Source organism: Thermobia domestica, chromosome 9 (assembly GCF_964235325.1).
Source record: "Thermobia domestica chromosome 9, izTheDome1.hap1.1, whole genome shotgun sequence".
In the NCBI taxonomy this organism is placed as follows: domain Eukaryota; kingdom Metazoa; phylum Arthropoda; class Insecta; order Zygentoma; family Lepismatidae; genus Thermobia; species Thermobia domestica.
The window spans coordinates 157,268,131-157,289,885 of NC_137462.1; the positions used below are offsets into that span (position 1 = coordinate 157,268,131).

General features: G+C 33.9%; 1 protein-coding gene across 2 annotated transcripts in view; it reads right to left on the reverse strand.

Moving 5' to 3' along the window:
• LOC145695128 (tRNA (32-2'-O)-methyltransferase regulator THADA) overlaps window positions 1–21,755 on the reverse strand; it is a 68,244-nt gene that overhangs the window by 14,652 nt on the left and 31,837 nt on the right. For both annotated transcript variants that reach the window (XM_081772052.1, XM_081772053.1), the window contains 5 exons: window positions 16,819–18,005; window positions 13,939–14,084; window positions 9,774–10,133; window positions 7,292–7,515; window positions 1,659–3,484 (listed from right to left, as the gene is read on the reverse strand). In XM_081772052.1, coding sequence (XP_081628178.1) covers window positions 1,659–3,484; window positions 7,292–7,515; window positions 9,774–10,133; window positions 13,939–14,084; window positions 16,819–18,005 — 3,743 coding nt within the window. The remainder of the gene's footprint in view (window positions 1–1,658; window positions 3,485–7,291; window positions 7,516–9,773; window positions 10,134–13,938; window positions 14,085–16,818; window positions 18,006–21,755) is intronic.

A 21,755-nucleotide genomic window follows, 5' to 3' on the forward strand; every position in this document is an offset into this window, starting at 1 on the left:
AATCCGATTTCCCGCTAAACAGTAGGAGCCCAAAAATTGGGATTAGAGCAACTAATTAGCCCATAAATAGCCCATAATTCTGAGATATGTTCCGGTCGCTTTGGTGTTGGTGGTTGGTCTAACTTGACACGCGTGTCTCGAAAGTTTGATAACGTGTATTTAACCTTTTCATAGTGTTTTTTTTTTTTTTTTTTTTTTCCAAACTCAAATGTGAGTACTTTTTATGTACGTATACTGAGTGTGCAAAAATTACAGTGTGGGCTACAAATCGCTTGACACTAGCAGTTATTCAGTTCTCACTGACTCAGTACTGACTAGAGTAATAGCTGATTGACGTAAACAACACATTATGGCGTGGTTCGTGAAGAACATGTTGTAAGAAGTGATTTTATAGAGAATTTAAACCTTGTTATATTTGTAACTAAGTAAAAGCTTACGATGAACAGAACGTTATCCAAGGATGAACGTACTTCAAAAGTGATGCTTACATGATCACAATTGCCAAGGTATGATTGAGTAGTTTGTGGAACGTTTTCCGAGCAATGTACCTTCATCTTGACAAGCAATCCATAACCTGCATAGAAGGTTTTACTGAGTTTGCTGCATCTTCTTACACCAGATACGCTTAATTGTGTGACTACAGAAGAGAATCTTGACAGTAACATAACGTTCGACCACATTAACTCGGATAACACCCAATGAATATGATGTTTCAAGAACAATCCTCCGAAGGATGCTAAAAACATTAGGACTCAAATCATAACGCCCTGATTTATTTCATGGTCTGAATGAAGATGATCCTGAGCGGCGAAAATACTTCTGTGAATGGTATGCAATACGGCAAGAAGCAAAGAATTTTTACAAAAAAAAAAGATTATGAGGACTAGTGAGGCAATGCGGGAGTGAACAGACACAACTGCATTTACAGGAATTATGAAGACCCACATTTAGTAATTCAGCATGAATTAAATGCTCCTTACAAGTGGGGTGGGGAAGGAATTCATGCTGGTGAGCTTATCGAACCCTATTTTCTTCACCCTTCTGAAAATGCCTTGAAACGCTGTATGAGGTGATGAATGAACTGGAAAATAATCCTCCATTTAAAAAGCAACACCACTACTTAAAAAAAAAAAAAAAAAAAAAAAAAAAAAAAAAAAAAAAAAATTGGGAACAAGACTGTGTACCTCTGTGTACCTCTTCACTATGGAAACAACGTAGGAGACTTCTGAAATGAGTTTTAATGAATGGTAGACAAGGAACCACTCAACGGCCAATGTATTCACAGGAACTCAGCCCAACTGCCTTTTCTGTTTGGGAAATAATTGAAAACAAAAGTTTCTTTTTTCACGGACCTAGACAATTTAAAAAGAACGTATTACTTCTGGATTTGATAAACTATCATCAAACAGCAGCAGAGATGTCCTATGTTTTTCTGTGCTTAAAAGACGTAATTTGAGCATTGAAAATGATGGAGGACATTTCGAACATTTGATTTAGTCCTATAAAAAAAAGGAGTAGGCTCATACTGAGGGTCCTGAAGTAATACCAGGTTGTGCTGCGGAAATCTAATCCTTATCTAGTTGTGATTAAGACTATCCAAAATGTTAATTGCAATTGTTATTCACAAAATTTTACGTAAAACTTAAATAAATACTTACCAAACTTATTACACGGGTCTGAATACGATATCACAGAATCAATGTTTTTTATTAGCTCTTCCCTGCAAAGTCCAAATTCCTGGCTTATGTTGTCCAAAAGTACTTGGTCCACATCTGACAATAAGTGCAGCAGAGATTCACCTATCAAGTCTACTAATTTGACTTCTTCAGCATAAATATTATCAACTTCATGATCGAAAGGATTTTGAACTTTACAACATTCTAGCTCAAAGATAATTTCATGCATTTGTACTTTGGTATCGAGTTTTCCCCATAAATATTTTATCAAGTGATATCGAGATACCCACTTTGAAGCATACTCAAGCATTAACTTAATGCAAATCTGAGGATTTAAACTCTCATACTTTGTTTTCGAAGAAACAAACTGTATAACAAACTCAGTTGCTTCTTCCCTAATTTCACAATCCTCATCCTGAAGAAGTTCTAAAACAGAATTCAAAATATTTAAGGAAATGTTTATTTTTGATTCTTCAGAAATATAGTTTTTGACAATAAAATTTTCTTCTTGCATGCACTGTAACAGAGGAACCAACAACACAGTAGCCTTTGCAGCCATCAACCGAGAATCCTCGATACATGTTGGGCAACACCTGTGGCCAATTGAAGTGACTATATCACACAGAAGTTGCACACATTGCTTATCTTGAAATACCTGTTTACCATTGCTGGCCAGAAATCCTGAAATCACAGCAGCAGCAACTCCCGAGCATTGAATTCCATATTGCAACTCATGCACGAGTATTCTGTACAAAGTACAAAGTTTATCTGCACTTACATCAAGAGTGAGAGAGACTGGTAATATTTGACACAACATTAACAAAGTATTTAAAATCTGTAACATCAACGTCGTTGATGGTTTTGAATTCAAGCAGAAATCTAGTAGTTCCGTTATAACACCGGGAATAACTTCCTCCGATATAGATTTGTCCTGAATTTTCTTCTGTAACGCTAGTAAAGCAGCTTCGCAAATGTCTGAACAAAATGACTGTATGCAATGCTTTAAAACAGGAACGAAATTACCAGTGGTATATTTGTTGAACACAATCTGAATATTAGTCTTCGCCCATAACGTAATACCCGGATGCAAAGCAATCGGTTGGTGATTTTGAACAGTATGAACAATGTCTGTTATACTTTGTGGTTTCGTTTCTTCCAATTCATCGTAAAGAGCTTTTACATAAAATGAATATTGATCTGACTCACTAATAAACTTCAATTTTTTAAAAAGAGGTTTCATTTTAAGTTGTGTTGAGTAAGCATCATTCATACACTTTCCGTCTATTTTCAGTCTCTCCACAAAGAATTTTAGGACTAGTAATACGCCATGAAGCTCATTATGTGTTCTCCGTTGACCTTCTCGGTGCAGATTCAATAAAAGACTCGTGCGTTCATCAATTACGGATCCAACAATTCCAACCATAGCTCTGTATATACTTGAATATGGCGTGAAACCGCAAAACGACTTTGCAGCTAATCTTCTAACTATATGGCACGGGGACGAAAGCAAACGAAGAAGATAGTTTTGGAAAGCAAACAAAGTTTCCATAAAACTTTCACTAATCCAATGCTTAATGCCAACGGAAAGTTGAGACAGCAGGACAAGAGCCGGAACTAGAATGGGTCGATTCTCCGTTCGGTCATGCACTGTTTTGGATAATAGATCAAGAAGAAAAGTCTGAAGCTGTGGATAATGAGAAAATAATTCTTCTACAGTGATACTTCCACCAACTATGTCTTCATATTGAGCTTTCTTTCTACCCAACATCTTGGGCACAACGGCACCAAATAATTGCAAAGCAGCATTTCTGTAAAAAGAGAGAAATAAAAATCCATTACTGTTACTGTAAACTGAAAATAGGGAAGACTCACAACTAAATCATACCTTAAACTATGAACAGAAAAATACATCAAACGTGATAGAACACTGACTTATTAAAATTTTACTTGTAATCGATTAATTGTGAAACAGAAATCGCTCCTTCTGTCTTACGAATTCACGACAACCATTACACTATACTAATAATACTTTATTTTGTCTTAACCTAACTTCAAGTCTGCAAAATACTTGTGTACATATACTTTCACGAAAGTGGTATACTTAGTTGTTTCAAATATAATCCAACAAGTGGATGTAGCCCAATAAGCTACGAAAATGATCCAAAGTTTTGGTAACACACTGCTAAGAAATAAATACCTCATCTACAAATTAGTACATTCGAAATGATATATATAATAAGTATAGTTGAAACATTTCGTCCCTCTCGAGGCAAAAGGGGTATCTCGTTTCCTTAACTTTTCCAGGAGGCAAGTTTATAAACTTTTTTGCATTATTTATTCTACCATATTCTTTTAAGATTTAGTTTGATTTCCTTCGTTTCAGATATATAACTTACGAAATCAAATTAAATTTTAACTGAACACGATAAAATAAATTGTGATAAAATCTTTAAACTTGTCTTCTGGAAAATTTAAATAATAATAATAATAATAATAATAATAATAATAATAATAATAATAATAATAATAATAATAATAATAATAATAATAATAATAATAATAATAATAATAATAATAATAATAATAATAATAATAATAATAATAATAATAATAATAATAATAATAATAATAATAATAATAATAATAATAATAATAATAATAATAATAATAATAATAATAATAATAGAAGATACACCCCTTTGTCTCGAGAGAGACTAATTATTAAATTTATAAAGAATATTAGGTTGAAGAGGTTCAAAGTAGAGAAAAAGTCTGAAAGTATAAGAGTTTAGATGGTTTAGTGTGTATTCGATAATGTATTTAATAGTATAAGCCCCATCACTAATACACAATGGATTTTATGTTACTTTTACGAACACTAGTATCCATCTATATAAGCGCATCTAGTTACTCTATATACATAACTGCACTAGTTCAATACCAGGAAATTTTTTAAAACATTACTTCGATAAAATGTGCATTTAAAGTTTTTTTTAAAACTCTTACAAGGGTATAATTAAGGATTATTATTATTATTATTATTATTATTATTATTATTATTATTATTATTATTATTATTATTATTATTATTATTAATTTGTGAAATTGAGTTTTGGATATGTTACGAATCTTAATCAAGTTAAATCATATTTGGGTACAATTGTCAACGAATAGTGTTTACTCTCATAGTCTTTAAAATATAAATAATTTATTGAGCTTATATTGCTTCAAAGTAACATACTAAATTAATTAATTCGTTCTGAATGTGATATTACGTATTACATAACGATTATTATTAACGTAAAAGTACAATACAGTACGGAATTGGCATTTAATATAGCACAATTAAACCACGTCGCCAGCAGCATCAGTCCCCATGAATGATGGATTAAGATTACACAAATGTCTTACCAACTAACCATTACATTTAAATTAATACCATATCTAGTTGTTTTAAAATGGCATATGTCTATTCCAAGCATATTTTCATTTAATAATTACAAATAAATAAATAAACTATTATTAGTTGCAAATAAATCAATTTTCCCCATCCAAGTATTTACAATCATTAATTTAATAACATAGTATATCTCTAATATTAAACATTGTAAAATCTTCATTAATTACAATCATTCGTCCACTCGAAAAGTACCTCCTTCATGTAAATAAACATATTCATGTTCCAGTACAAAGAGTAATACCATACTCAATAGTATTATATACTGTCACTATTATACATTTACTATATACGATACTGATATTATACATTATCGGTGATAAACAGATTTTTCATCCGCTTCAGCCAGCATTAATATTAAATTACACGTTGACATATAATTTGTACATGAGAAATAACAAAGAATATTTTATTACACACAAAGTTTGACAATAAAGTTCCAGGACTGATGTTGGTACTATGTTGCTAATGACAGAAAATTGTTTAACATGTAAGATTAATACTATGATATTCTAGGTTTGCAGGTCATGTGAAAATTTGGGAAAGAGAGCATCTGTGCCCTAAAACGTGTCATCGAAGACATTCTGGTACCAATTAACATGGATTCCTATATTAAGTTTAGCTATAGGCAGGTAAGCCATCAACAAAGATTTATAAGATGATCAGAACTATTTATTGTGAGAATGCTGTAGCTCATGCTCGTGAAGACGTTTCTAATGATCCTAGAAATCGACGTTCGTACAGAGGATATGTGGAGCGTGTTTGTGACCTGCACTCGAACCGTTCGAGTATTGGAGGATATGCTACACACCAACAGCGAAATGATCCGGCAGAACCTGAAGGAAGATCTGAGAAAAAGAAAGATCTGTGCGAGGGTAAAAAAAAAAAAGCTCAGAATCGAGTGTTGCACAAAGTTGATTAAGTTCGTGGAGTTGGACCCTTAATTGGTGGATCCCATCGTCACAGACGACGAAACCTGGTGTCATCATGACTATCATGACCCATCGACAAGGCAAAGCATGGAGTGGGCGGGAACAAATTCATTATCATTCAAAATGATCCGCCCCAGAAATCACGTATCAAGATGATACTAATAACCTTTAGACAACCAAAGTATCATTCATAAGGAATGGGTTTCTGAGGGTGCAAAATCTACAGTCCCTTTTATTGCGACCTTCTTGATTACTTGCTGAAGCGAATTCATCGTAACCATACCTGACAGAATGGTAGCTGCTTCCTCCTGGATGACAAGGATCGTCCTTACTCAGAATAACCACGAAATAGTTCTCAATGAAGTGTGAGGTCCCCAGGATCATCCATTTCCCGGATTTGGCTCTCGCAGACTTTTTTCTATTTCTCAAAGTCAAACTGGCAGTGAAAAGACGGTGTTTCATGACTGCTCAGGATATTCAGACATTCATGACAACACAAATCAACCACATTCAATGACTTCAAGATCTGTATTAGACCTCGTGAAACGGGCAAATCTGTGCACTGAGAAAACGGAAGACTATTTTCAATAATTTTTACTGTGGTTTACCCCAGTAACTTCAATTTTTCTGGTACGAAAATCAGTCTTGGAATTTTAATGTCAAGCCTATTTTTAACAAATGTTATTCATAAATCATTATTCTTTCGCAGTTAAATGAGTAATTATATTTACGACACAAAACCTTGCTTAAATTTAGAAAATCTACCTATACAAAGCATGTCCAATTAAACCTGTCCGGGCCACACTGCGCATGGAGAAAAGTGTGTTTAGGCGAGTGACGTAAGAGGTGGTAATAAAATGCATGCATAATATGAAATTAGCTGTTAATGCGTGGCGTTTCACTGTGGTGGCCCGGAAAAGGATTGGCAGCGATTGCAAATCCATCCCGCGTCGATCAACGCGCTGTTATTAAATTACTTTCAGCAGAGAGATATCAGCCCAACGAATTCACAAGAGAATGATTGTAATTTACGGAAAGAAGTGTATATCGAAAACAATTGTAAAGAATTAGGCGCGAATATTCCAGAAAAGTTGGAAACATTCGTGCCTGGGTTGTTCGCAGAGTGTGTGTTGCGTGTTCCTGGACTAGATGTCCCGTACTGAGTACCGTGTGTTCCATACTAAGCCATCCCTATTTGCTTAGAATTTACTTTACTATAAAATTACCTGATAGTCCACACAGGTGAAGAAAAACTCCGGAAGCATAACAGAACTATGTCGCTCATATACGGTGCCATATCCTCTCGCAAGCCAGCGTCTTGAGTTAAAATTTTCAACAAATGTATTGCCTGTGTTTGCGGCAAGTCCGATGTTTGCGTTAATTCCCAATCATTAGGAATCTTTTTCTCGGCTAGAGATAATAATCTTTCTACACATTCATGCAACAATGCCTGAAAAAAAAAAATCATTAAAAATGTACGAGACTATAAACTATAAAACATCTTTTCATACTAGTGTTGGCAGATCTTATGTTTTCATCTAAGTTTTACGTTATACGTTCTTGTTTTCATCGTAAAATGATTTCTTCCGTAAGAAATGCGACGCTTTTAAAATGTTCTTATAAGTTAGTGAAAAAAAATTCAATTAGAAGAACTGATTTTTCATACACTCTTAAAAACGCAACCCAACGACGTAACCCCAACTTTATGTTTAACGATAATTTGGTTTTAGCATCTTAATCCTCGTCTGTCAACATCATCTCGAATATACTGCAGTTACGATCAACCGTGATATACTGATATCAGGAATAGAAGCTACTGTGAATTAATAAAAGCGGAAACTCCAAGAGGTTGTGAATTTCGATATGTCTTGCAGGGACTATTTATACGTATAAAAATGGATGTGAGACTGTTATGAAAGGCAAAGTCTTCATTAAAATGAAATCAAAAGGCAACAAAAATTTGTGAAGTATACTTGATTGGTTGAATTTGAGTTTAACGTCCCTTCCAACACCAAGGTTACAATGAGATAAGGACCTACAGCTTAACGTGGAATCCGAACCACATGAGATTCTACCGGGAATTGTAATACATGTTTTTTGTGTTGTAATCGCTTTTAACAAAACATTCCCATTTAGGAATTAAAATTATTCTGCATGACTATGCGAAACAGTATATGTGTTTGTTATGTTTTTCGTTATTTTGCCCTAAAAATAGTAAAATCCTCCTTTATTCTCTCTGAAAATCTGGCAACCCTATTCCATATCCATTTTTTATTAATATTTTACAGATAAGCCAACAAGAAGTGATTTTATGATTTTGCTATTGGCTCTTTAACAATCTATTTCTGTTCGCCTTACCTTGATTTTTGCCTCATTATTTTGAGCTTTTTTCCTGTTTTTGAAACAGTTAATTTCTTCCAATTGTATTTTTTCACATTGCATTAGCCACGAAAACAGAAAAAAATAAATAGTTAAACGACTGATTATTTTTAAGCACATAATTAATAAAGTATGTCATTAATGTCAATAAAATTTATACAAAGGTTACCAATATTGCAGTAAGGAGAGTCAAAACTCTATATTTACTGAGTAACAATGTCTATTTACAAAACACAGATTTTATAAACAAAGGTTGTATCTATACTTATGTATAAAATATCTCTCTTTCTGTGTATGTGTCATAAGATTTTCGCATACGAAGGAATGGTCTAAAACCATAGACAGATCTTTACCAGATCTAATTCTATACGAAGTCCTTTTTTTTTTTTTTTTAATTTTCGGCTGAGGAAGAGATTGGATTCTGGGGAATGAAAATGCATGCGAAAACATATGCACGTTTTTCGATGTTTCAAAGAACGGCTTGCGTATATGCAATCTTCATTTACGTCATTGTTGTGCGGGCTTACATATCAGCAGAGAATAAACACCAGGGAATAAAGTTTTTTTTCTTTTCTTTCTTTTTCTAGGTTCTGAATTAAGATCCGACAACGACCGGTGCTTGCAGCTAGTATTTTATAAAATGTTAAGGCTGCTAAATAATTTACCACAATTTCTCGATTTGATTTTGAATTGATCTGAGTTTAGCGTTCCTTTCAGCAGCGAGCCTATGTGAGACGCTGGCCTACTGCTTAAGTTTTCCAAGCTCGCTGATTTATATACGAAAAAATTCTAGTCTTTTCTTTGAAGCGAATGGGAGCCCTAAGGATTTGATTTTACTGTCGTCTTCATCAGGTCTATTTCGATATTCAATGTTTTGCAAAAATAATTTTTTATTATATATAAATTTAATATTACTTAAATTAAGTTCAATTTATAAATATTTAAAAAACATTATATTGGAATTTAAATTTCACAAAGTAAGAGACAGAAATCAGAAAAAAAATCAGCGAAATCAAACCGATAAAATTCTAGTTCATTTCAAATGAAACAAAAATACTTCCCTATATAAAGCAATGAGTTATAGAAATGAAGATGGTGCAGGTATCAACAACCTTATTTTTTTTTTTTTTTTTTTTTTTTAAGGTTATGAAATTAAGGAAGAACAAAATGCGCGAATTAATCAATAAGAAACAGAAAACATATTTGCATTCATATATTCCTCAGTTTCATAAGAGAATGCATCAACTAAACATCTCTCATTTGCTTTAATGTAAATAAAAGTATTGGGCAAAAAATTTGTAAAAGGCATTCGAAAAACAAAATACATACCTTTCCGGAACTCGGTCCACTACCAACTAATTTATGAACAAAGATTGCGAGTCCGGCAGATCTCCTGGTTACAGACGCTCCTACAGTGCTGTGTTCCAAGGTATTTAAGAACTCATTAAGAAATATCTTTGGTAAGTTTCTGACCTTATCTCTGTTATCCATACAGACGCCAGCAATGAAAACCGCTAACGATACACCTGCTGATTCAATGGCTCCTTTGTGACGACATTTTGTAAGAACTTCAATTATTAAACGACCACATCGTTCGATAATTTCTTCTTTTAAAATTATCTTCGACGTTTTGTTGTGAGATTTGCTACAGTAGCTATATGCTAAATTTGCAGCCTGAAGACAGCATTCCTACAAATACAAATAAAATAAAATTCAGTACAAGGTGAAGTATCACAATATAAATATATATATATATATATATATATATATATATATATATATATATATATATATTTGCTAATGAAACTTCATACCTAGCTGAAAACGCCATTTTACTTATCAACAACATTAACATTGGAATACATATCAAATAATAGTCTTGATACCCAACCCAACATGCACCATTACTAATTGCTGAAGGAGTTGCTTAGCTCGCTACTAGAACTTGTATAGTAACTGAAAATATGGCTTACTACTGTTTTCCTAAGCCTATTACAGTCAGTAAGATGGCGTCTGAAAATGGAATTTAGCCGGACAAAAGTCGTAAAACTGAGTATCACGAAATTGAATAAATCTTGGTGAGTTGTGCTGCCAATAGACTGGATATAACATTTTCATGATATTTCTGTCGGTGTTATCCAACAGGGATTGTCGTTTCAGAAAAGGGAGCATCTGCGCATATATTCCACTGCAGAGACTTATCGATCATACCACAAAGCGTCCGTATGAGACGATTCAATACCGTCTGGAACTGCTCTGCAAATGGGGCTGTGATGGCAGCAGCAATTACAATGAATTCATATTGAGCCTCCCTAGCTCTGCAGCTCGTGCTCACAACGAAGTAACTGACAACAGGATTTCAACAGAAACAGTTTTCATGTTTACTCTGGTGCCATTACAACTCACCGCTGCTACTAATTCCGATATGCATTATGCAGATCAATCAGATGTAAATACGTCAAAGAAACAGCACAGTCTACAGTTGAGGAAGTGGGAAAAGTTCAGAAGGAGGTCAGTGAACTGAGACCTGTAGAAGTGATTGTTAAGGAAGAACATGTAAACGTTTATCCTTTGCTTCTTTGTACAATGCTAGGTACTAAAGTGATAAACGTTCTAACCGGATCATCTAGTCAGAGGTGTTACATTTGTGTCAGATGAATGATCTTCCACAAGTGTACAATAGCCTCTCCACTTTACACGCTTTGATCAAATTCCGTAAGTGTGTTCTCCACATTGCCTACAAGCTGAAACTGCAGAAAACTTCTATTAGAGGCACTACAGCAAATGAGAAGAAAAACCTTACTGACCAAAAAAAAAAAAAAAAAAAAAACAGCTGTTCAGCAAGCACTTAAGAGAGAACTGGGCATCACGGTAGATAAAGTTCTTCAAGGCAGAGGCACGTCGAACACAGGGAATGTGGCAAGGCGATTTTTCGCACATCCAGAAAAGACTGCAGATGCAACGGGAGTAGACGTGGATCTAATTAAACGCTTTGGCATCATTTTCATGGTTATGTCCAGTGGTAGGGCCATTAACTATGATAAATTTGATGAGTACACTAAGGCAACTGTCTCGTTGTACGTACAACATTACGCTTGGTATCGGATGCCACCAACAGTGCATACAATTGTAATGCACGGATCACAGGTGATCAAACACTTTTTAGTTCCTATAGGTATTCTTTCGGAGGAGGCACAGGAATCTAGGAACAAAGATTTCCACAACTACCGGGCACACCATTCCAGAAAGACTTCTCAAATCCATGTCATGACAGACATACTACACAATTTGCTTGTGTCGTCGGATCCAATCATCTCATCCCTTATTAGTATAAAGCGAACGCCAAAAAGGAAAATGCCTCAGGAAGCACTTTGGCTGCTGCAAGAAAATGAAACGTCTTCACCTGGGCCTAGACTTCTTGAAGCTAAAGGAGAAGGGGTACACACAGATAACGCAGAAGACGAAACTGATGAGAGCGATGATGATGTGGAATGAAGCCCCAGATATCATCGGGATACATGCATGTGGACGTTTATACTATTTCTAATTTACAGTAAAAGAAGGTTTTTTTTTTTTTTTTTTTTTTTTGTAATTAAATGGACATTTTCCACCCAAAAAGACTTTATTCTTTTTTTTTTTGTTAAAATTTAGGTAAATGTAAATTGAACTTATTTTCGTGTTTTATTATGCTTACTATCTTTATGTTTATTTGGTATAAACCACAACATTTCAAGCAGAAATAAGCTTCTGTAATCATAATTATGGGAGGACATGCATCATGTTGGATATTTTTGTTATTAGTGTATGTCGTAGCATTTCCCACTTAAATATGTATATTTAAAAATAAATGTTTCAATTCAATTAACAATTTCTCTGTTAACACTGTTTCTGTATTTGCCCATGCCACGGTTAGCCCACAATCATTAGAAAAGGTAAAGGTAGTGGTACTGTCATAAAGTAGCACAGCGCACAGGTAATATTAATTACTTCTATATATATTACAATGCTACATATAAAGGTATTGGTCCAAACTACATACTATATTAAGGGCCCGTCTCCGTTAGCCTAACCGGCATAACCGTGGGACGTAAAACTTAGGAATTTTATTTCATTTCACTATATTAAGGGCAATGTTTGCCTTAAGTTTTTGTAACATTTTCAATGCTCTCGTAGCATCAGTTCTACAGCAAATATTTTTGTCCGGCTAAATTCCATTTTCAGACCACTGTGCGTCGCTAAGCAGGAAAAGGAAATTAGGAAGGTATTCTTCCAATATATTCCGACAATCGTCTTTTCTGGAAATTAACATCCGTAAATTTCAATTTAGCAAATCAACGTCAAGTTATTCACATTTGACAATGTAATATGCCTTCACATGTTTAATCTCTTCGGATGATGGTACATTTAGGATTGAAACGCTGTGTCAATTATATTTAATTGCATTACAGCAGTAACGTGAGATACCTCCACACGGATCAAAAGTATTTTGAATTTGAGTTTTAGAGTTTTATGTCCTTACGAAAACTGGGACCTACTATTGACGTGGATCCCGAACCAGGACCGAGGTTTGAATCGGCCGTGCAGCTGGCGAGCGCAAAGACTATCATGCAAGATCAACTCTCACAGTACAATCCGTTCCAATTGCTGTCGAATTGCTCAAAATCTTACAATTCGGATTCTGACAATTCATTCGGGGAGGTACGAGATGTATCAAGGTAATAGTTTTTGTAATGAGAGTGGAAGGTTGAGGGAGTCTTAGGTACAGCTTTTTTGGCTTCGGATGAAGTGTTATGAGATTTTTGTTGTGAACTGAGGCTGGGATGATACTGGCTAAGGAAATTCGGAATACTGGATATTATCGAGATCCTATTTTCTATAGAACTTTGTGCACCTTCGAATTGCTTGTGTACAAGTTGGCAAGAGGCATCCTATGCTGAAGCGCAGTGACAAGAGGATCTTAAGTAGTTGTGGAAGGACGCTGTGGTGAAGTAAATATGAGTTTCCTTCATGCACAAGACATAGGATAATTAGTGGTTTATGTAGCGATGATGGAAGTTCTTGAAATTTAGGTATTTAAGTGTGCTGGTAAATACGATGTGCACGTCAGTCTTGATATTTTTCAAGTATGTCGTTTAAATCTAAGGAGCTCATGATTTGACTGGATTGGAGTCTAGCGTCCCTTTCAACACCGAGGCTATAAGAAGCGTGGACTTAAAATTTAACATGGAACCTGAATCACGTAAGCTCCCACCAGAAATCGAGTCGGATCTTCCGCGCCAAAGGCGCGTAAGCTAACCATAAAACCATGAAGCTCAGGATTTGGTGGGAGAAAGGCTAGATGAATTTAAAGGGACACACGATGGTTCGGTTGGCCGTAGATTCATATTGGGAAAATGCCAGTCTGTGAGACAAACAAAATGAATGATTGAATTTGTGAAAAGAGAAGTTTTAGTTCTCATTTGTTACATATAGCATACTTTTTAGAAGAGCTTACCTTCAAATTCAACCAGATACAGTTTAAAACGAGCTGATGTTCTGGAGAGATCTGCAATGTTTCATCATCTATTGTCTTTGACCGTGCACCTGAATGAATAATATCCTCAATGGCTTCTCCCATTTCCGCAAATGATGGTGCAAATTCTAAGAGAATAAAAAGGTTAAAAATTAGAAATATAAATGAATAAAGAACGAATGAACCTTTAATGAACGCTATAGACACTGTGTGGTTAAAAATACAATGCTTATTTTTTTAAAAAAAGAAACTATACATTTCAATATATTGATTCAGGCGCTGAGAATCAATCAAATTATGTACTTGGAACTTTCTCTTGAAATAAACAGGAACGAATCTTTTTTTTTACTTAGTGCACGGCTATTCGATGCGTTCGCAACGCGTTTTTATGGTTCATGCGTACGCTTGGAATACGTTAACCATGTATTTAAATGTGGATGGCTAATCACAATGCGCTGCAAAGACGAAAGCTATAAAAACGCGCAGAATACGTCGGTTCGAGCGTATTTTGTGCTTTTCGGAACTGCTGTTTCGAAATCAGTAGAAAATGTCTAAAGGAAGGAAAAAAAGGAAAGACGTGTTGCCAGGCAAGGGGATTTTTCCAAGAAACAGCTGCTTGGAAGATGCTTTGTGCAGAGTATTGGAATTCTGCTATTATAAAGTATGTGCGTGCATAACAAAAGAAAATTCATAAAAATACAAGAAAATTCCGAAAAATTAGCTAATCACAGAAAAATCTATGTAACACAATAGAGTTATTTCTCGTGATTTGCATGAATGAGAATAAGGCTGTGGCAGTAACGCTTGTAAACCCTGACTGGCTCAAAGAATGATTTAAAAAGTCTGGCGAAAGTAAAATTACCGAGTAGCTACCTAGGTCGCGTTCGCTGCGGGGGGTAGCGCATCGGAAACGCATCCTCGTATAGCCATACACTTAAATATTCGCTAAGATAAACTCTTAGAATTATTGGGAACTAAAGACAATAAGAAAAATTAAAAAAATGAAGTTGGAAGTAATGTACAGATTTAAGGAGACAATAATAAACATTAAAATACTTACTATATACCCTCTGGGAACAGAAACCTAGACGGATTTTTGGAATTAAGACCAAAAACTTCAGTTTAAATACTTCCAAATTTCCAAATTCATATCCCTACGTTTTGTTACAGAGAGTAAATAAATAAAGAGAAAGAAACAATCTGGACGCTGTCACCAAAGAAATATACAACTGGCATGTAGAAAACAATCATAAAAAATGGCAAAAAGTAAAATAAAATAACAGTTACTTATTGAGTGATATATCATCAAAACTGTAAAGGGCACAAGGTCACCAAGGCAACAAGAGGGACAGACAGAGAGATTTGATCGTTTACGCAATCTACAATTTGAATGAAAAGTAAAATTTATTCAGGTCGGATCAAGATTATCATTCCAGTATTTATCTTTTCTACACATTTTAATGATTAATTCCCTACAGAGGCAAATGAGTCGATTTTTATAAATAAATATAACGTACAATAACGTATGTTTTCAAATTCCTGGTTTCTTTCCTTCTTTCTTCAGGTCTTACCAGTGACAACATTTATCTTGTGTTAATGATTTTCTACTTTCTTTCAAGCATCCAAAAATTGTTTGTTTTATCGAGTAAAAGCTACGTAAATTACATATTAAATAAGCAAAATTTTCATTATCATTGTAAAACTGAGCACTTTTGTCCTTCCTTCAATAGTCAAAAAATAAAATATGAATTTTACTATGAAAGGACTAACTTTACAATACCTTATTCAGTGTCACCAAATTTACCAGTTTAATAAATATTCACAGTATGGAAATGTAACACTGAAAATAGAAGTTTCACACATTTTCTGGCTTTCCCGCTAAATTCAGGATTCTTCCAAGCTTTTTAAGGTCAAAAGTAAATCTAGGATACATTTATACAAATTATCATTAGGACTTGGATACTATACGCTGTGATCCAGAAATATTGACCATAACGTATAATCTATGATCATATAGTGAATGGATCATATCCAATTGGTGAGTAGATGTATATTTTAAGTTTTATGCCTGACATTCACACTCACGTTAGACAGAAGCTTCTCTAAATCATCTTCCTTTTTATAAATGCAGAAGAAAGGAATCATTTATAAATCTGAAATATTTTACATACTTGAACTGATCTAGTTGCATAATCTGATTTTCATAATTGTTCATTACTACATTAGCTAGTAGCGGAGAGAGGGAGTTCTCCATAGCTAGTCCCTCTCTACCTTTATAGAATTGATTCTCATTCGTAGAATAATTTGTTTGCATACCGATTTCCAATATTTTTGTGATTTTATGTACTTCTAGGTCATTAAACTTTTACGATCCTACTACATCTATCAATACGAATTTTAGGCTGTCAGCATTAATCAATGTGACATATCAAATTTTAATTCGAAACTGTTTCTAATTATGTATTTTAACTTTATAGTACTGTGAGTAATGAAGGTAATTACGAATCAAGGTGTCGTAACACTGGATGCTAACGTGAAGTATGATGGCATGCAGCTGTTAGCTGATATTTACAGAGATACATTCTTTCTGAAAAATAAACAAATAAATAAATAAAATACAATTACACAAGTTTATTTAGTTAAATAAAAAATACTTCATGAAAAAAAAAGAAAAAAAGATATTCAGCAACATGTAAGCAAGTTAGTGTTCAATCTATTTTGAGAAATCGGTCTGCAGATAGTTGTAGAATATTCAGTGAAAGATAAATTAAATTTATGCAATAAGGTAAGACTTAGGAGATTTTTTTCATTATTATATTTTGTAATTCTGTGTAGAAATTAAGTTAAAATTCAATACCTTACCTTTAAAATTACTTGATTTAGACGCCAAAACGTGCAACAAGTGCTGGACAGTTTCCTCAATCAAAATGATCATTCTCTGAGTGTGAAATTCTGTAACTAGATAATGTTCAGGTGCATCGCAAGCAACGCATACTTGAGTCAACGCACTCAAGAGACCATGCATTGGAGTTTTCACAGATGCTTCTAGAAGATCCTTCTTTAGCATCACGATATTATTTTCAACTAGCGATAACAGCACGTCCAAGAACAATTCAGAGCCTTCAACTACACTACTTGTTAAACTACTTACAATGTTTTGTTTATAAGACCATTTTGCAATTAAATTGCAAAATGACGCTCCACTTTGTGCTTCATAAAATAAAGAGCTATTGCATAGCCGTAAAGCCTTAGCGAGCAGTAAATGCATATTCTCTTTTGGTATATTAAAATAATCCGAAAGAACTGTGTTTGCTGCCTTTCGGATATCATCTGAAGGATCCTGGATACATCTAAACAATATTTTCAAGCTCTCTTCAGAATCAAAATGCCATTTGTTAAGCATTTTTGAGAAGTCGACTATGCTCTCGCTTTTAACGTCTTGCTTAGTATTGTTTGCTACTGGCACCTCGCACAAATCTTTAAGTATAATTTTATACAAGTGAAGTGATAAAATTTTTCTTTGGTAATTAGCACCAGCTTCGAAATTGCTTATCAAAAACTTATGTAACCAGTCTAAAAATTTAACAGAAGTGTTCAATATTTCATTATCCAAAGCCGACTTTATTTTACGTTTCAACTGAAGCCTGCATGAATCTTTCAAACGTTTAATGAAATGTGAAAACGATGAGATTATAGATTGTCTGAGTGGAGCACTATCGGAATTAATACACTGAACTAAGAACAGTTGAATCATCTCAAACTCTTGGGCACATGGAGGTGTTGTCAGTTTCGGTGTTAAGCACACTGCGCCGAAGGCCTGCATTTGAAACAAATCACTAAAGTGATGTAATGAAGCATTTACTACACAAACATCAATATTATTCCAAGAAAGGAGGCCCTCTTTACGGCCTAATTTCAATAAACATATGTATGAAAACATATCCGCATCAGCAGAAGACTCGAATAACCTAAGGAACTTCTTCAGCGCACAAGGCCATGCTTTTACTGTAGGTGTCATCCAATAGTTGAAGAGATTTTGTTTTACAGCACTGGAAAAGAATATCAATAACCATATTCAGTTTTTTTCCTCTGCAACAGATCATAATTGAAACATAAAATACCAAAGTCGAATTGTTACCTTTCCATTAAAAAAATTCTATTACGATACAATGAATAAAAAAAATTATACAGTAAACCCTCGTTAACACGAATCCAAAGGAACCGGAAAATCAAGAGTTCGTATTAAAAAAATTTGTGTTAACCGAATGACTCAAATTTTATTTTTGAAACATAGTTTTTTCTTTTTTATATACATACGCGCTACACTATGACCATAATACGCACTACACTATATTATGCATGTCGTCATAGGAAACACTACAAACAGTGTCTCTTATCTTGGAAGATTAAAAAAGAACGTTTATGTTACCGCATATATCAATTCTCTTTATAGCATCAACTTGCAACATCACAGAAAATCCACTTGAGAAAAATACACTACAATAACACTGTAACTTCAGAAAATGTACTCAGAGATCATTTTCTAGTTAAAAATTCCTGTATATTGCGCTATCTCAGACGGGAACGAAAATGTCAGGTAACTTCACGGACAACTGTACCCATGGCTTCCTCAAAACTCGCTGAAAACAAGGAATTTTAGTTTTGTTTGCAGATCTATACTTGTCTGCTTCCTCTTGGCCTTGACTCCTCTCGTACTAGCTCACCTTTGAACAACAGGAAAGCATGTCTGAACACAGAACTGCACTTGTTACCGTATTAGCTCGAGAAATGTTCGAATGTTCTCACCGTGAACATCGTTCACGACGTTCAGTGGAACTGACTTCCTCTGAAATGATTGACAAAATCTAGGATGTGGTTTTGAATAATCGATGAATCAAACTGCGCGAAATAGTTGAACTCAGAGGCATATTACAAGGTACAGTGCTTTTAATTTTCCACAAAAAATTGGGTTTGAAAAAGCAAATCTCGGCAAGAGGGTCCCTCGTTTGCTCTCAGTGGAGAATAAACGCAATCGTGTGATCGATTCGGAGGTTGGTTTGGTGCTTTTTCGCAATCCCAACGAGTTTCTGCGTCAATAGATAACAGTGGACGAAACATGGATACACTACTCACTCCAGAAACAAAGGAACAGTTGAAACAATGGGTTTTGAAAATCAATCCAGCTCCGAAGAAGGTGCGATGGCGACAGCTTTTTGGCATGCACGCGGAATCATCTACATCCATTGTTTGGAAAAACGACAAAGGATAAATTTAGAAAAGAAAAAAAAATCTCTTCCATCAAGACAAGTTTCGATGGCAAAAATTACGGAATTAAAATTAGAATTATTAAAACATCCACCGTATTCACAAGATTTGACACCCAATGGCTATTCTTTTTATTTACAAAATTGAAAAAATGGCTCGGCGAAAAATCGCCAGAGGTCATCGCCTAAGCAGATGCCTATTTTGAGAACCTTCCGAAATCCTACTTTTTGGACGGCTTAAAAAAAGTCGGAGAAACGCTAGGGAAAAATGTGTCGAGCTAGAAGATTATGTTGAAATAAAAAATAAAAAAAAATCTAACGAAATTTTTTTTAGTCTTTTTCTAAGGACTTATTGAACGACCCTTGTAGTGAAAATTGTCATTTTGAATTGTCATCGGTTAATTTTGAATTTAATTGCAATGTTAACCGTTACTTTTTTTGACATTAATTTTAAATTTAAAGCATTATTTTTTCTTTACCTTAATTTGAATTTTAACCCTTAATTTTTTTGTTATTTTTTCGAATTATATATGACACCAATTCCTATATAGATGCAAACACAGTCTGAATAGCTAAGCAGCGACTTCAAGAGTTATAGAAAGTACGGTTGTTCAGCGAGCCAACTGGGCAGCACAGTAGTTGCCACATCGGGACTCAGGTTTGATTTTTAGTCCAATCGTGTGTTTTCTTTTCACTCTTTTTATAGCTGACTTATACTTTCGTTCTCTTACGAGAATTTACATTCCATCTCGCAGTCTTGAGATTTTTCTTTATATTATTTTCCGAATTTTAATGATAATAATGTGTATACGACGTGCAATAAAGGAAACCACTTGCCGTCTGAGGGTATATTAAAGGATTTCATGCACCAACCATCTGAGCTTTATGTAATAACCTCGAGCTTTGCTCCTATTTGTTGCATTAACACAAATTAAAACTTCATTTCGTTAAGAATTATATTTTCGTACTACGTAATAATAAAACCTCTAACGATTATGTTCTTCAGTTTGATTTTTTTTTTTTTTTACTTTTTTATTTCATGCAAAACTACAAGTAATTATTATTTAAAAATATCTTACAATGTAGAAACAAAACATCCACTTGAAAATTTTATTTAAACTAAAGCAATGCAAAAGGAAAATATATTATCTATAACAGTACTTATTTTTTTTTTATTTATTTATTTATTTTATTTTATTTTATTTATTTATTTATTTTTTTTTTTCATTTTTCCACTTAGCATAGTCGAATGGTCTAAGGCGATATATTAACGAGCACAAAAGATGTCAGTTGAGAGTTCGAACTTCGAACACATAACGTATACATATGTCACTACTTCACCAATCGTTTTATCAGTATAATATATTTCCCGTAAAACTCAAATATACATGAAATAGAGCAAGCACCTTCCTAATTCAAAGAATAAGTATGGCAATACAAAGAGGTAAAGTAGCCTCTATATTGGGAACCATATCATCAGGCAAAGAACTAGATGAGATCTCCCTGCTTTAAAACACCTTCCATCAACTATGTAACTTAAAAACATACGCATAAGTTCATAAATGTATATTTAACTAAAGAATGTTTAATGTAATATTCCAAAGTGCCAAAATTCTCTTCATAATCTCAAAGGATATATAACTGTAATAATTGTATGTTATTAACTTCAATATTATTATTTAAAACATAAGTTTTGTCTGTCTAGAAATTTACCTTAAAATCTGTAATATTCCATTTGTATGTAACATGTGTGTAAATGAGATATTCCTAGTTTATGTAATGCAATTGATTTCTGTATATAAATTTGATAAAAAGATTTCCGAAATTAATTAAATTACATAAAATTAAACTAACTTTGCAACGTTCGATATCATACTTTTAGATGGAGAACTTTCTATTGTTTTCTTCTGTGAAGTCCTTAATAAGTGTAGGATACAACATTTTAGGGACTATAGATGGGAAGTTAATATAAATGGATGGTTTCTACCTTGAAATAACTTATTTTCTTCAATAAATGCACTTCATAGTGAAATCCTACTACTATAGATATGCTACATTGACTTGACACCTAGTCTTTCCTTGCAAGCGCTGCTATTGGCTGAAGGAATTCCACTCCCACTGCTGCAAGGCTCTCTTGCTTAGCAACAGCTGAACCCTTATTGGCTCAACTCGTGATGTGTCGAGGGTGTGAGTTTAGTTCGCTTTTTTGCCATGGATCAAGACATTTTGGCAGCACTATAATTGAATTGTAATGTTTATTCTCAATTCAATTTTCATCAGTATTGAACTAAAAGAGCTACATACAATTCTACAGTCTGTGTCATATTCGTTCCCATGATCTGACAACCTTGACGAAAATTTAACTAAGAATAAAAACGTAGCAGTTTAATTACTATAGGAATGTCATTTTAAAGTGAAATTATTTTAGAAGATAAATAATTTAAACGTAAGGATCATCTACACTCATTTACTATTTGAAAAATCAAAAATTCCCAAATCCATTCTTACTAAGACAATACCAATAAGTGAGCGAAA